This window comes from Poecilia mexicana, unplaced genomic scaffold, assembly GCF_051168715.1.
Source record: "Poecilia mexicana isolate PSO_F unplaced genomic scaffold, ASM5116871v1 scaffold_3, whole genome shotgun sequence".
NCBI lineage: Eukaryota > Metazoa > Chordata > Actinopteri > Cyprinodontiformes > Poeciliidae > Poecilia > Poecilia mexicana.
Window position 1 is genome coordinate 32963065 of NW_028263372.1, and position 16212 is coordinate 32979276.

Here is a 16212-nt window from a genome sequence, read left to right on the forward strand (position 1 = left end):
GTGTCGCTGTATGAAAACAAATCAAAAATCTGAAGTTATTAAGGTGAGTGGGATTCTTATATCCTGTTTGATGTTGTTTTTTTCACCCTACAGGTATTTTGGTTTCATCACTAAGCACCCAGCAGATCAGAGATTTGCCTGCCATGTATTTGTGTCTGAAAACTCCACCAAACCTCTTGCTGAGTCAATTGGGTAAGTTGCTGTACATCCAATAACTTTAGATTATTAAAAAAAACACTTACTCTTTGATGCACAGTACCTGCAAACGCATCCATATCACAGTTTGTCATATTACAAAACAATGTAGTAAATACCTGAAGTGGAATAAGCATTATACATGGTTTTCAATTAATTTTAATAGAGTAAAATCTGAAAAGTGGTATCTTTAGGCACATTTACTCTGATACCCAAACTTTAAAATGAATGTCTTTAGGACATAGAGGGGCTGCATGATGGTGCAAGTTGGCCCCAGGTTCGAATCCTGGCTTTGTGTCTTTCTACATAAAGTCTACATGTACATGGATAAAGTTGTGAAAGTTAAATAATAAAATGATAAAAGCTTTCACAGACCTTTACTCAAGCCATAATCTGAAAATGAAAAAGTATAGTACCACTATGATTTTACCAAGAAGTTACCTAAACTCACAGGCCAGGCAAAAAGAAACATCTGTAAGAAGCCAAGAGGCTCGTGATTAACAACAGAACAACCAAGTCATGGACTCTACATTGCTTGCTTTAGATATTTCCAACACAAGGTAGCAAAATACACGGTGTAATAACATGCCTCTGAAGAACGAGCTAACATGAGGTAGTACTTTTATCATCAGCTTAGTTGGAGTACAAATGTAATAAAACCTGAAGGGCACTGACTCTTAAAACCATATTTATGAGTTAGAATGGCCAGGGTTAAAGTCCAATTGAGGATAGTTGAAGAGATTTCAAAACTGATATTCACAGGCAACACACACTCACAAAAGACTTTAACATCATTTTGTGAATTCTAAAAGTGCCCAAATCCTTTTAACACTTTTAAAGTAAAGGTTTTTATTATGTTTCCTGAGGTACTACATAGTCTAAGCTTAATGAATTTGACCCCTTTATCTACTATAAGCAGTGCATCACAAAATGTGATAACACTGGTTTCAGGTGTGTGATTAGATAAGACAAACTGGACTTTTATAGAGCTAAAAAAGAAAATAGACCTTAGTGTATGGGTTGTATTTTTCTAATAACAAAACCTAACATGAAAAAAATCACCACAGATGACAGTTTCTGCCCTAACATGAACCTGTATACTTGCTAAGATTTCAAATCTCATCACATGAGCTCAGTTTCTGTTTCCTATTAATAAAATCACTTTTTACTTCATTGCTTTACTTCAGCATAATATCAGCATACTCATTAAGTTCTGCCATCTTGTAACACCTCTGCAAGGCAAAATAACCTTCAAGAGTGGCCGAACTCCAGGAGATGGAGGCATGCTGTAATCTTACTGCATATAATATGTGAAGAATAAATATGTATATAAATATGCATATACTTGGGAGCCAGGGCCTGCTTGCACACATTGAATTTACCCCTTCAGCTGCAGAAAACAGTGCTTTGGTAAAATATTGACTCAGGGAGGCTTAATGAATATACCTGTCACATTCTCCATTTTCTGATTAAATGTGACCCATTTCCTTTGAATTCATAGCCATGCTGTAATTATCTTTTTTTATTATTATTATTTAACCACTTATTGGTATATGACACAATACCACTTCTGTAAGGAAGAAATGGTTTACCTATCAGTGTTGGTGAATAAACTACATTAGTGTTTATGGTTTTAATGTGGCAAAATATTTAAAAAGTTTAAGGGTTATAAGTACTTCTGCAAAGCACTGTATTGCTTTTTGTATTGTTTTTCTGTAGTTGGTGATATTGTGAGTGTCTTGATGGATTGTTTCAAATTAATGGCATTTCAGTGTCTTGTTTCACATGTCAACAGATATAAAAAACAAAAAGGCAGATGAAGCTGAGTAAGCTGATTTGTTGACATGACAATCCACACATTTCTGTGACTTACATTCTAAATTTAGCAGTAAAACGAAGCAGCTCTCTTGTTTTAAATTGCATGTGGATAAGAGTGAAGTTGTCAGAGTTTATTTATATAGCACATTTACAACAACTTCAGCAGACCAACGTGCTTCACAACATCACAGGTAGATAAATGATAAAACAGAAAATAAAATTAAGTTTGGTAGAAATGATAAGACAATTATAAAACTTTATATAGAAGAAAATGACAGAAAATACCAAAAACTAATAACATGAATAAAAACCAAACCACATCAAACAATACTTAATTTCAGCAGTCCATCATATACTTGAAGATTAGAATTAGTTATAATTCAAATTGTTTGTTCCGATTCAAAAATTTGAGTGTGCAAATTCAAGGAAAGGTAAGAAATGACGGCTCTTCTTTTCTCTTCTTCAGGAAAGCATTCCAGTTGTACTACAAAGAGTTTGTGGAGTTCTCGTGTCCAACAGAAGACATTTACCTGGAGTAACCCCGCCTTTGACCACAGCCTTGTACAGTACGCTGTATCATAACATAAATGTGCATGAAGAACAAATATTTAAAAGGGAATAAGAAGAACAATGACTCACATCTGTAACAAACACACAATGACTATTTAAAGCCCCTTAGCTGTCTTAAGGACACTGGTGTCCTCATGGAGAAATTGGATAACATGCAAGCATCTTCAGGGTGACAATTAAGAGGTTAATTTTGTCACCCCTTAGTTTGACAAAATTAAGGGGTCTATATACACCTTGTATATATACAAGGTGATTTCTTGAATCACCTTGTATACACAGGTGTCTGTGTATACAAGGTGTATACACAGACACCTGGTCTGTATACACAGACCAGGTGTATACAGACACCTGGTCTGTATACACAGACCAGGTGTATACAGACACCTGGTCTGTATATACAGACACATTGTCAAGTGTCTGTATACAACATTTGTGTAGGAGCAGGGGATGGGAATGAGCCAAAGGAGAAATAAATTATGCAAAGGTGAGAGTCCATAAATGCAAAGCACAACTGATGTACATCTGCAGCAGTGGGAACAATACTTAGCCTGTAGCAGCATCTCAGCAGCTCCATCATGAGAGCACTAGATTTCTTCACATTTCAAAAGCACCTAAGACAAAAATATTCTTACTTCCGAAAATAACTTAATCAAGTTTCTTTCTTTAAAAAATGAGGGAGCTGTACAGCTACATCAGTAAGATAATGAACACCATTCAGAGTGTACATTAACTAAAAAAATAACTGTGCAGATATTTTATTTTATTTTTTTAGGAAACCTTGTATAAGATTATATCCACAAGCCACCGTAAAATAAGGTTTAGAAAGCTGGCTAAAATATTCCGTCTGAATTCTGGGTCTTATTGATGTTTGACAGAACTTGGTTCACATTTTATCAAACGCACTGATTGGGTCAGATGTAAGTTACTCTGCGGGAAAATGCCTGACATTATGTTTCGGAGTGAAATGAGCAGGCAAGTAGATGCCTGTTTGTTTTTCTTGAATCATTCCGGTTGCTGTTAACCTGATTAAATGGGCTGGGATGCTAAAGGTGTACAGGTTCCAGGCTCTATGTCTGTATACAACTTTTGAGTGGAGAGGAGACGAAATAGACCAGCTGACCTGCATCCAAAACAAAGAAAATGGTCTTACAGATTCTGTCGTCACACTTTGTAGTCTGCAGTGTAATCACCATCTTTTGTAGATGTAGCTGAGTTGTACTTAAAAAAAATGTTCCAATGATTTAAATCAATAAAAAAAAAAACAATAACACTGTGCAATTACTGTGTAGGGTAAAGAAAATCGTTGGTTAACAATGCAGGGCAAAGCTAAGCAGCTGTAACTTATGTTCCATAAACCTTAAGTTAATGCTTCACTTTTTGCTTTTCCTGAATTTCAAACACACTGTGCTCTTTGTTAAACGTGACCCAATCTGTTGCTTGAGGTGCCAGCAAAGGAACAAATTCTAAGCTCTGTTTGTCTTCGGATCTTCACTAGTAGTGCCTCTTTTATATCAATTCATTTGAAACTTTCTCAGTAAACATATTTTGCCACCGAGTGTGTTTAGTTTACGGGTTTGACTGAGGATTAAGAAGTTGAAGTGTTTCACTGTAACTGGCTCCTGGCTCTTGAAGTTACGCCTGATAAAAGAACTTATTTGACAAAACAATTGTTCACCTATTTGGTAAATCAAACAAGATTACTTGAGAGGATTAAAACATTCTGACATCTGTTTGAACACAATGCAGGTGTGAATGTAAAATACAGTGTAAAATATTCTCTAAATATCCATCTGCTCTCTCAGTGTAAATATGTCTCAGATGGGCTGGACAACAAGTAAAAAGATGCTAAATCAAATACAACTTACAGTAAATGTATGCAACCAAGTTTTTTTGTTTTGTTTTTTTTTTTTACTTGTGCTTGTTGACATTAAGTTTTAATTATATTACAGTTTACAGATTAGATCAAATTAGTGAAATATGTTGTCATATTCCGAGTTTCCAAAATGCCACAACTGTGTGTTGATTGGGATGGATATGGTTGAAAATAACAACTGTTTATTAATCACTAGAAAAAAATGTTAAAAGCACAAAGTGATTTTTAAAAGGGAGCAGGGCTACCTGGTTCTGCTCAAAAATATAAATGACCCAAATCATATTTCCTGTTGTCCACTTAAGAATAAATCACTGAATTTAAAACATAAGGGCACGGAGTGGCAACTTGTGCAAGAACGAAACAAAGATGAGCCTCTTGACACCACGATAAGGTGTTCATTGCACCTCGTCAAGTGTTAAAGCATAGGGAAGTTAAAATCTTACCATTGCCAGTAAGAACATGAATAAATTGCTCCCTTGAAAGACACACCCTAACTGCCAGCTTGTCTGGAAACAGGAAACCGATGTAGAACAGGGTGAACAGGAAATGAACATTAGGTAAATTCTAATTATCCTGAAGATAAATAGTAGAAAAGTTAATGCAGCTTTACAGGGCAGGTTGGGCTGACGTGTTCAACCAAAGACAGAAACCCCCCAGGTGTAATTGTTGCAGGGTGCTTACATTAATACAGGGACAGCAAACAAAGGAAATATTTTAAGATAATATCAGTCATTTATGTAAAGGCATTTGACATGTTTTTTTACCATAGCTTCACAAAAAGACGCAAAATGTTATGTAAGTAAAGAGCCTTGGCTGTCATACAAAAATATCAAAACATTCAGTTTTTGCACCTTTTTTTTTTAATGCCTATTATCCGACACAAGTAATCTCTTTGGAGGTGTATGTTAAAATATACAATGGGCCTTGGTGATCATTACAGAAAGCCAGTGGATTACTATTTTTGTCTTATGGTATCTTGCTTTTAGCATACAGTAGTTAAAGCAAAGTGACATGATGACATTAAAATGTTTTTCTACATCTTGTCTAATGTCTAATTAGATCATTTTACAGATGGGTTTTTGCATTGTATACTTTACAAAAGAATAAAAGGTATGTAAAATAAAGATGAATACTTGAAGATTACTGGACTTTTTCTGTTCAGCTCAACCGTTACATTTCTGTCACTTTCAACATAAAAGTCTAGCTGACTTTCTTTTGTCCAAACTTCTTTTTCAAGAGCCAGTCAAGATAACGGAGAGTTTACTGCAAGTGGAAATGATAGAAAAAGATGTACATGAATGCCATATATAAATAGTAATGTAATATTTGTAATTATGAAGAATATATTGTACTGTTTCAGTGTGTTGTAAGTGAATTTTCTCTTTTGTTTTGGCTCTTTTCAGCTGTGAACTATTCTTGATTTAAAACTGTTAAAGCAGATTGGTGTCCTGTTGTATTATGCAGCCATCATTCAGCCACATATCAACACATTTACTCTGATCCAACTCAACAGTCAGTCTGGCAGGACAGAAAATATGTTGACACAGTATTAAACTTGGTTACATTCACAATGCAGACTAAAGTTTTTTGCCTATATGCAACCTGTATCAGATCTTTTCATGACAGTCCTAACAACACAGACCCTACTTTTGCTTTGATATGTTTTCCTTAATCCGATACGAATCTAATCGTTTGAAATGTGATCTGAGTCTTGCAGCTAGGAGGTATTCGTCCAACCTTTACTTGATAAACATAACTATTGTGCATTCTGCACAAGCGGGAAAAAACAACAACCAACAACAATGGATGAAATGGGGGTACTGAGATTTGGCTCTTGGTAAGATCTCCCTCGGCAAAATGTCCACCAGGGTGGAGTCACTTAAAATGTGTTTAGTCATCCCAGTGAAATGGCAGACCACAGGAAGCAGAGAACCTCCCCTGGATTACGGATCCATGGGGCAACCTCCTGGAGCTCGGCCCTTTGTGTAGGTGAGTTTGAAATCTTAATTTGAAGAGGTTACTCAGGCCTCGAATTCAAGATAAGAGATTTGTTTTCTCAGAAGCCTGATGTTGACTTGATAATTCTGTTTTCAGCTGCAGAGACAAAGGTTTCAAATGCCTCTAGGGTGAGCTTGTTCATGGTAAGGCGGAGTGCACTGTTTTCTCAGAACTCCCTACTGCAGCTTTACATTACAAATCCTTTCACATGGTTTAAAGGACGACTAATTGTAGCTACAATGGTAATTTGATCCCTCTAAGTTTAACACTACTGAATAATTAACCAAGAATCTCTGTTGGTAAAACCTGGTTTATAACTTATGGTATTTTAGCATAATATAATGACTTCAATAAAAAAAACAAACATCTTATTTATACATAACCTATGATATTTCAATTAAAAAACATTAATTATAAAATGAAAGTCTAGAAACTGTTAGAAACCTTTACTGCTGAATGAGAGTCACGCCCCGTAGCCCACACCGATTAGTACGTAGGCTGTTCCATTGTTGATTTTGCTGATGACAGAGTTGGACAAAAGAAAAAATGTTGACAGAAGGGCTGTATAGGAGTGGTCTGTGTACACAACAAACCAGATCAGCTGGACCATTCTTAAGAAGGGAAACTTTACAATGTGATAAAGGTCTCTGGGAACTGTGACTTAAAAAGACCAGAATCCCTGTGAAAAGTGGAAAACTACGCTGTACGAAACTACAAAATGTATTGACTTCATTGCTCAAACAAGATTGTTCTGTTTATTTATTGTAAAAACACACAATACACACACTTAAATTACAAAGTTCTTAGCTAAAAGGTTTCATGAATTACAAGAAATGACTTAAAATCTAAAAATTTGATGTATACAACTTCTGATCAACAGTGGAGCATATCTTACACAACTGTCATTAATTTAAACAAGCAGCATGTGACTAGTTTGAATACACATCATGACTCATAATGATTCAAGTAACAGGAGAATTAGAACAAACCTTGTGCCTTAGCTTTCAACAGACTAGCCTCTTTAAGAAAAACAAGAATGTTTTTATCATGTACAGCTGATGTCATAAGCCAGTTTGCAATATTTTGCTATTATACGTGCTTGACTGATGAGGAAATATGAAAACTGTTTTGTTTTTTTCTGGGGTTTTTTTTCAGTTTTTAAGGGTTTTTTATGTTTGAATTTTTCAACTTTGTTCACATGTATTTTGATTGCCTTTACGCTCACATGTTAGAAATTTCCTAATTCTTTCCTATTGCTGTTATGATATAAGCATTGGTTAATTGCCATGATCAGTGCCTTAAGCAGACAAGGACATAAAAACAACTCTGACTATTTTAGGCTGCAAAAACACCAAATGTTACCAGGTATTTTTGATCTTATTTCTAGTGCATTTTTCAAATTACACATAAAATAAGACAAAAGTAAATTACATGTATCTTTTCAGCAAGATATGGGAACTTGTTTTAAGTAAATAATGCATTAATACTGATGAAAATGTAAGAATTCTATTTGCAGATAAATGTACTTATAACAAGACAATGGACCTTACCACAGGGTCCGCGTTTCATTGGCTAATGCCCATTTGACGTCACTGCGCAGCTACCACGTGCTTGACCGTCTCACAAGCAAAAGCTAAAGTAGTAAACACATGCTAATGTAGATTGTGGACTAGCAGACCACAATCTACACAATCAAAGTTTTTGCGACAGAACTCAAATAAGAATGGTTCTCCACTGTCAGTGGAGAATCTGTACAGGCGATGTCAGGTATCCTGATCGTATTTGTGGAAATAAAATTCACAGATTTCCCAAATCTGATACGGAATGCCTTGCTTGGATCAAAGCTTGTACACGACTGCATTTGCAGCTCAACCGTCATAAGATCAATAAGAACAAAGGAGTGTGTGCTGGTGTAAGTATTATTACTTTGCTTTCTTTGTGTTTAGTGAATGGGGATATTTTGAGTGGCCCTGCGACAGACTGGCGACCTGTCCAGGGTGACCCCGCCTCTCGCCCGGAACGTTAGCTAGAGATAGGCACCAGCACCTCCCGATCCCTTTTGAATTTTGAAGCTTGAAATATTGTAAGGTCTTAAGGAAGCCTAAATTTATGAACAATGACCCCCAAGTCTGAAAAAAAGTCAATAATAAACACATTCATTATGAAAACCTTTTAAGTACAGCATAATGGCAGTACAGATACAACTTCTACACCTTGAAGCCTGTCTGTTACACAGTCTTACGTTAGCTGAACAGATCAATATGCAATGTGTACCGTATCTGACATACATTAAAGATTTTATTTTACCTGAAAAGGCTTTTTACGAAACTGTAATCGTGTTAGCCACGCTAGCATCGAGTAGCGAGTATCAGGCCTAGGCACACTCAAACATTTGCCAACAACAGAAATCACTGATTTCAAAAGTAACCCTCAAAACCATGAATGCCCGACTTACCTAGCCTTGCAAGAACAATAGGGATCAGTGATCTTGTCCACAGCTATGCTGAGGGTGTGAGGATCTGCTGTTTTCCTCATCGACCGGTAGTATTTAGCTGCGACGCGCACAATGTTGGAGGCATTCCGTGGCTCAAACATCTTTATGTCGTCCAAAAAAGATGAAATGAACTTGTTTGTTCCCCTGTCCATTGTCGTGGCTGATATTTTTTTGAAAATCGGGCAGAAATGCTACACTAATCGACTCAGAAATACTTTGCAGAGAGTCAGTTGAAACGAAAGACGCCATGTTTACACATAGAAACTAAGCCCTGCGAGGCTTTGTTTGTGAGACATGCAGCCACGTGGGACTGTCGAGGGGCGTTTCTGGGCGGAGCTTGGTAAGGTCCATTCCCCCATGTTAAAAGTGGAATAATCTGGGGAGGACCTAGTACTTTTTCCATCAATATTAAGGAATTATTTGCTTAAAACAAGATTTTATATCTTGCTGATAAGGTACTTTCAAGTCAATTGTGTCTTAATTTAAGTGTACTAAGGCATTTATGCTTGAAACTAGACAAAAACACTTGGTAAGATTGTGTGTTTTTGCAGTGTAGAGATGTAATGATTGTGGAGTAAGTTTCATTCAATTTCTTTTTCAATGTCATTCAATGTCGGCTTATAAAACAGACATCGTCTATGCAAACACAATGTCTGTTTTGTAAACAATGACTTCATTTCTACAAATTCTGGGAAGTAACTAAATAAATTAAGTAAATTAAGTTGTTTCAAATGTGAGCAATAACTGACTTCATCGACAAAAGAAAGTAATTTTGTTCAAAATATGCATGACACAATAAGTTTAATTCTTATTGAATGTTTTACTCCAAGTAGTCTTCATCCTCTGAGTCATGCAAAATGGGAGTTTCAAAGTCGGGTAGAACAGGTGTGATGGGTTTTTCACCATAATCTGTCGGAACAATCAGATACAATTTATCACGTTTTGCTCTTTTGTCACTCTTTTCGTCTTATTTAGTGAAGTGCAATTTAAAATTAGGAAATAAAAAAACAACATAGCATTAAAATGTGACCTACCATCTGTAAGACTGATTTGTTTTTTAAGGAAATTGGGATCAAAGAGCAGCTGTAGCTCCTGGGTGCTTCTTTCCGACTTGCTACATGAGAATAAATGAAAAAGAAGAGCATGATGTTTAAAATATTACAAAAATACAACCTGTTAAGTCTACAATTTTATTTACTTTTAAAGTAGAATACACTATTAGGGCAGTTACTATAAAACTATTGGCTTAAATTCTAAGTAGAATGATCAGGTATCAGACAAAATGGGTCCATGTTAATACATCATCTAGAACTGAAGCATTTGCTTATTTTTTTGTTTTAGTTGGTTTGTTTCTTAACCTGGAACATCAGAAGCATAGTAACCATTTCAAAAACACAATATTTATCATCCAAAATGTTTTGTATGTTTTTAAACGTTAGCATTTTAAAAATGTAAATGAAAAAGTCATTATTGTGAATGATAATGGAGATTAGAGTTAGATGGCTGGAAAGTGAGGGAGAAGCAATCTGAGCTCTGAAACAGAATGTGCATCTTGATTATGAGAAAAACATTTTTTTAAAGAAAAAAACTATTCATGTGTACAACTAAACTGTATTATCTCTGCCAGAAAGGAATGTGTTTGTTTCCATGCATGTCTATCTTCAATCACCACATAAAAAAAGAAGAAAAAAAAAACCCACATACATTCCTTTCTGTTTCTCTTCCTGGTGTTGGAATGACACGAAAGAGAACTTGAAGGTTCAGTGATCGGTATAAAAACTCGTCAGTAACTTGATGCATATAAAACAAACACTTGAGTTAAAAAAGTAAGTAGCTTGATTCACCCCAGATGAAGTGCAATGCCCATATTTAAAAGATTTACTTCAATAAAAGCAGATATCTTAACGTGACCCAAAGCAAAATGCTAGAATACAAAATTTTTTGGAAGCACACAGACAACATATTTCAAAGAAAAATGAGTTAACCAACCTGTTTAATGCAGGTGCAGACAAACAGACGTCTATGGACAGGAAACCTATGAGCCAGAAAGCCCACATGACTTTGTGGACTTGCATGACATGAAAAAATGTGAAAAACAAACTCATGGTACCCAGGACGACAAAAGGGTTCTGGAAGGAAATGTTATTCTTAATTCTTCCTCCTTCTCAAAATGGTTGTAAACAGTTTAACAAATTAGGGCTGTTGTAAACGAATATTTTAGTAATCGAGTAATCTATCGATTATTCTTACGATTAATCGAGTAATCGGATAAAAAAATTTATAAAATGAAATATTGGTAAATCTGGCATAATACCGGTGTTACTATCAGATATCAATATCAGTCCAATTTTTCATATTTGAGCATCCCTAACAGTTGCTTTTTTGTAGTTTAGAAAACTAACCTGTAACAATAATAGCTCACTTTCTAAGTTAACCAGAAGAAAAGTTATAGAAAAATCTGAAATTATATTGAATTTAATAACAAAGAGGCAGGCTCACAAATATGCTTATAAAAAATGTCTACAATCCAGCTTTTAGTTTATGTATTCATCTTCAGTGAGTTTAATAGATTAATTAAACTCACCTTGCCACCTAACCTGTCACGCTTTGGGTTTGAAAATACGGGAAATGCCGCCTGGAGTGGGAGGAGAGGGCGAATGAACGAACATGGGGTGGAGGGGAGGAAATAGACCAGCGGACTGACGAACCGTTAGACCGGGGGACGAACACGGGGGGAAGCAATACGGGATATTTACGACACCTTCACTGGTCACACTCAGAAACTCATCTACTAGCCATGTACGATGCGCTCCGCCACCCGTTTCTTCAGACCGGGATATGAAATGTATTGTGCGGTTCGTCGGTAAAGCTACATTTACACGGTAAGCATCAGCTACTCAGCCGCCCGCCATGTTCAGGCTATCCGCTCACCTCAGCGCTCTTCCCGCCGTTCGCTTTCAACCAGCAGCCCCGGAGGAGAAATGCTGCCGTACTCCAGGCATTCCCCCAGTCATTTTAAGGATGCTTATTGGTTCCCCAAAAACGATAAAAAGTCGGGCATTATCATCAGTCAATAAAATCCCCACGGGCCAATCTTGAAGATTGGACTTTATGCCGCTGAGACTTAGCTTTTGTCAACAACTCAGAGGCGGAAGTGAGAGCTCCGCGCAACGCAAATGAAGTCCCGGCCGGAACACGGTGCGCTAACTAATAAAACATAAATTAACGAAGCTTCGAGGCAGGTAAATTTTCCTCGAGGAATTTTAGTAATCGAGGTACTCGAATCATTCGAGGAATCGTTTCAGCCCTATAACAAATAATAATTTTTGACAAAACATACCAGCTTGTCATTTGAGCAGTTTACAGTATGTTCATGATCTCAAAGTCAGAATACTGATAGTGTAGGATTGTGACATACTACACTATTTCTGTCAAACACAACACTTTGCTTTGTACAGATAGTCTGGGGTCTTGGTTGTTGAAAAACGATTACTCCCTGGAGGTGTGGGCTGTCTTAAGGTTTTAAAGTTTAGCTAATGGCTAATGTTTGCCATTAGCTGTGTAATGCACTACTTAAGCTTACAGAAAATCTTCTGCACTGTAAACTACCATCCTGTATATGTGGAAGTGTGACCAACACGAACTGAACAGCTTCGTTCACTTGCTTCGCTGCCATTGCTAAAACTACAGCCAGACTACTATTCTAAAACAACGCAGGAAATCGACGTTACCGTTCGCTACTTCTTTCTGTTTGCTGATTGGCCCTATGAAAAATCAACCAGAGACTATCGAAAAAACTGTTGTTAAAACAGGTCGTGTGAAAAAGTGCATGACTCTGTCAAAGCGCTGCACCAGTAGCATGTCATTACGTGGTGAGAGCGTTTCCATTTCTCTGAACTTGTTGTCTGTATTTCAGGAAGGGGTTCGGGTTCTGCGGCAAGTGATGAGCTGCAAAAACAAAAAACTTTCACCTGCACAGGAAGTGCAGATAGCACGGTGTTTAGTGCCTTTTTACCCACACTTTTAAGAGTATGCTTGATATATTGTGCAGGAAAAGATCTAATGTTGGCCATGTTATGTACATGACCAGTGATAGTCATTTAGGTGCCCTAAGCTTTGTGGTGCATCCTCATCCTCTCATCGTAAGAATTAAAAATAACTGAATTTGTGAGTGAAGTTCTCTTTATTCAGTAGTGAAAAAGTAAGTCTCACAAGGATAACAGATGTAAAATGGGGTTAAAGTAAATAAATGTACACAGTAATGAAATGTGATAATGTGGAGTAAAAGACAGAACTGGGATTCATCCTATGAAGTGTGGTTAAAACTGTGCTGCATTTCTTTGACTCAAAGCACCAAACCACCAAAAGATAATACAGAATCTGAGCCATGTTTCATGACAAATTTGAATTTCCTGAGGCAGATTCATTATGAGGAGTTTATTGCTTGCTTGGTGCATTTTATAATCCTAACTATTAATTAAACCTCTACAACATTTAGTCGTTTTTGCACGTAGTTTCTCATCCTTTCAAAAAAAAAAACTGCAAATCATTTTGGACTTGCATCAATTGCTCCAATACAACTGTCCAATGTTTTAAAACAGTGGTCACAGCAGTGTGAGTTCATCTTCCAATCAGTGGGTCACTGGTTCGATTCCCACTCCATCCGCCTCTATCGTTGGCCTGGGGAAAGACACTTCATGACAGCATGCCAGAAGGGCCAAGAGCCAACCTTGCTTTTGTCAGACTGCTCCTGTAGCTTGCCTTGATGAAAAGGTGTACATGAATGGGTTGAGTCATTTACTTGAACCATTACAAGCAAATGACTATTCATTAACAAAAATGTGGTATTAGTCCTTAAAATTGCACGCATTTCTTCATTGTTTCCAGAAAATGTTTAACAGATTAAACAATTTCCCTGAGGTGAACCTCAGCTTTCATTCATGTCATTGATTTACAGTTGTGCACAACATTACTTTTTTCCCCTTTTGTTTGTTCTGAAAACGTTTGAATTTATTTTTACACAAAGCTGTGAAATAAATTTGAATGACAAAGAGCAAAAATGTAAAGCGTCTCATTCAGTGTTTGGTGTACGTTTTACCTCACTTGCACCAGCTGTAGATTTCAAACATGCAAATAGTTTGTTGTTCTATAAACATAAAGTTTATCGTGGTTCCTTGACCTGCTTTAAGAAACGTGGATCCACTCTATTTTCACAATCACTGTCCTAGAAGAGCAGAAGGAACCTTTTGCAAATGTGTCACCACAGGGGGCCCAATACATCGATCAAGTCGATCTCGGCAGGTGACAAACTGAACGCTGCCAGGACGCTGAGACCAGCACTTCCTCTTCTGACAGGCTTATCAAAAATATTCACTAGGGGTGCGTTCACACTGCAGCCTGAAGTGACTCAATTCCGATTTTTTGGCAATTCCGATTTTTTTGCCGGGGCCGTTCACAGTGTCAGTAAATGCGACCTGTATGCGTTCTGCAGTGTAAACAGGCAAACGACCTGAAAGTGTCCCGCATGCGCAGTAGAGGGCGCAATAGCGTCAGCATTCTCAGTGTTCTGCCAACCGCCATAAAAAGAAGAAGTGCTCAGTAAACATGGAGGCTAACGGTGGAGCTTAGCTTACATATTTGAAGTTGTTATCCGGCCGGAGCAGCATATTAAAAACTTAATCCTTATATAGTCCGTCATGGTTGTTGTTTTTCTTCCCACTTGCACGTATCAGGACGTAGAATAGTGAGATTTGTTGAGAATCAGTGACGTTCAGTTCGGATGAATACGGCCTGGACGTTATAGTCGCATTTGAATCGGATACGTATCGGATATGGGTCACATTCGAAAAAGAATCCGACCTGTGCTGTTCACACTGCCATGAAAAGATCGGATACAGGTCGCATTACGTCAAAAAAATCGGAATTGAGTCACTTCAGGCTGCAGTGTGAACGCACCCTTAGATCCTAAACGTTTGTAGCTTCATTAAAAAAAAGAAATAATTATTTTAAAAAATTGTGTTAAAATTAATAATCTCAGTAATTATTGTTTCAACAAGATGTTGCGCAATTCAGTGCATTTCGATTCCATTAACAAACACACACACACACACACACAAAAAGGCGACTCAAAGACCGACTGACGAGCAGAGTAGGAGTTTAAATTACCTACTGTTGAGAATGAGAATCTCAATCGATGAATCATAATTTGTATTGACACACGGAGCATAAAATCAGCCAAGAAAAGCATTCAGACTTTACTTATTTTATTAACTTTCAGCGCTGAAAGGAGATGCTTTACCATTACATCCGAGAAGAGTTTCTAAAAAAAGTGCAGCATCTGAGGAGGAGGAGGGTAGCTGATTATATGGACTGAAGACACTCCCTGAAATCACACCATGTCTCTGTGGCCTGATAAGTTTCTGTTTCTCGTGAGAAATGGACCTTGGTGTCTAACAGAATCAAAAATGTAACTCTTTACTATGGGCCCTTTGTCTAACAGCATGTGACTCTTTCTCAGCCTTGGTAAAGCATCTCAACACTACTCAACCACCGCTGTGTTTATGAGAAGCGTATTAATAATCGAGAACTAAAAGCCTGGAAACCTGATATCATAATGGACTGAATGTTGTGTTTTTAAGTAATCTCTGCTCAGTTTGCGGCGCAGGCGGTTGCCACGGCAACGGGTGTGCTTAAACGACATAGAGTAAAGCGGGTGTGCTTAAACGACAATGAAACAGAGAGTAAAAAGGTAGGAATGGTTTAGAGTTGATCCTGTTCGGGTTGTTTTACCTTTGTTTACCTTTGCTGTGGCACCTTACACTCGCTGTAGTTTCTGAACATTCAATAAACGACAAACTTGGACTAATCACCTCGTTCGTTTGTGAGTATACGTCACAACAAACATCAAATAGGACAAATATATTTAATTAAGTTTTAACAAATTCTACCGCGATAATTATGTGAAATTAAATTAATTATATCCCGACTTCAGAAGATTTGCCGTTACCTTTACTGGGCTCTTTGGTTCCTCCTATCAGTCTGTAGTTTCTCATATTGAGGTAATCAAACCAAATTTCAGATCTACCATGACTGGTAGACTGGTAGCAGGTGTCAGGTTGCTGGCGTCAGGTTTGCAACCAGCTTCTGACTGAGAAACCAGTAACCTCCTCCCAGTGTCAGAATCTCACTGAGGACGAAACTGCGTTAGGTTTCTGTCACTTTATTGGGTCCTGCCATAGCATTACATAAGGAAGGGCAGTGACTG

At 37.2% G+C, this 16212-nt stretch overlaps 1 protein-coding gene and 1 long non-coding RNA gene across 2 annotated transcripts in view; one reads left to right on the forward strand and one right to left on the reverse strand.

Annotated features, from left to right (window-relative positions):
* Positions 1-3820, forward strand: part of mapk8ip1b (mitogen-activated protein kinase 8 interacting protein 1b) — a 40576-nt gene extending 36756 nt beyond the window's left edge. The window contains exons 11-12 of the mRNA XM_015002893.2: positions 94-192; positions 2480-3820. Coding sequence (XP_014858379.2) covers positions 94-192; positions 2480-2552 — 172 coding nt within the window. The 3' untranslated portion in view covers positions 2553-3820. The remainder of the gene's footprint in view (positions 1-93; positions 193-2479) is intronic.
* Positions 3821-9698: 5878 nt separating this feature from the next.
* LOC106927372 (uncharacterized) lies at positions 9699-11467 on the reverse strand. Its single transcript, XR_001420282.2, has 3 exons — positions 10938-11467; positions 9983-10062; positions 9699-9857 (listed from the first exon to the last, which is right to left on the reverse strand). It is a non-coding gene; the product is annotated as an uncharacterized LOC106927372 (long non-coding RNA).
* Between the last annotated feature and the right edge of the window lie 4745 nt (positions 11468-16212).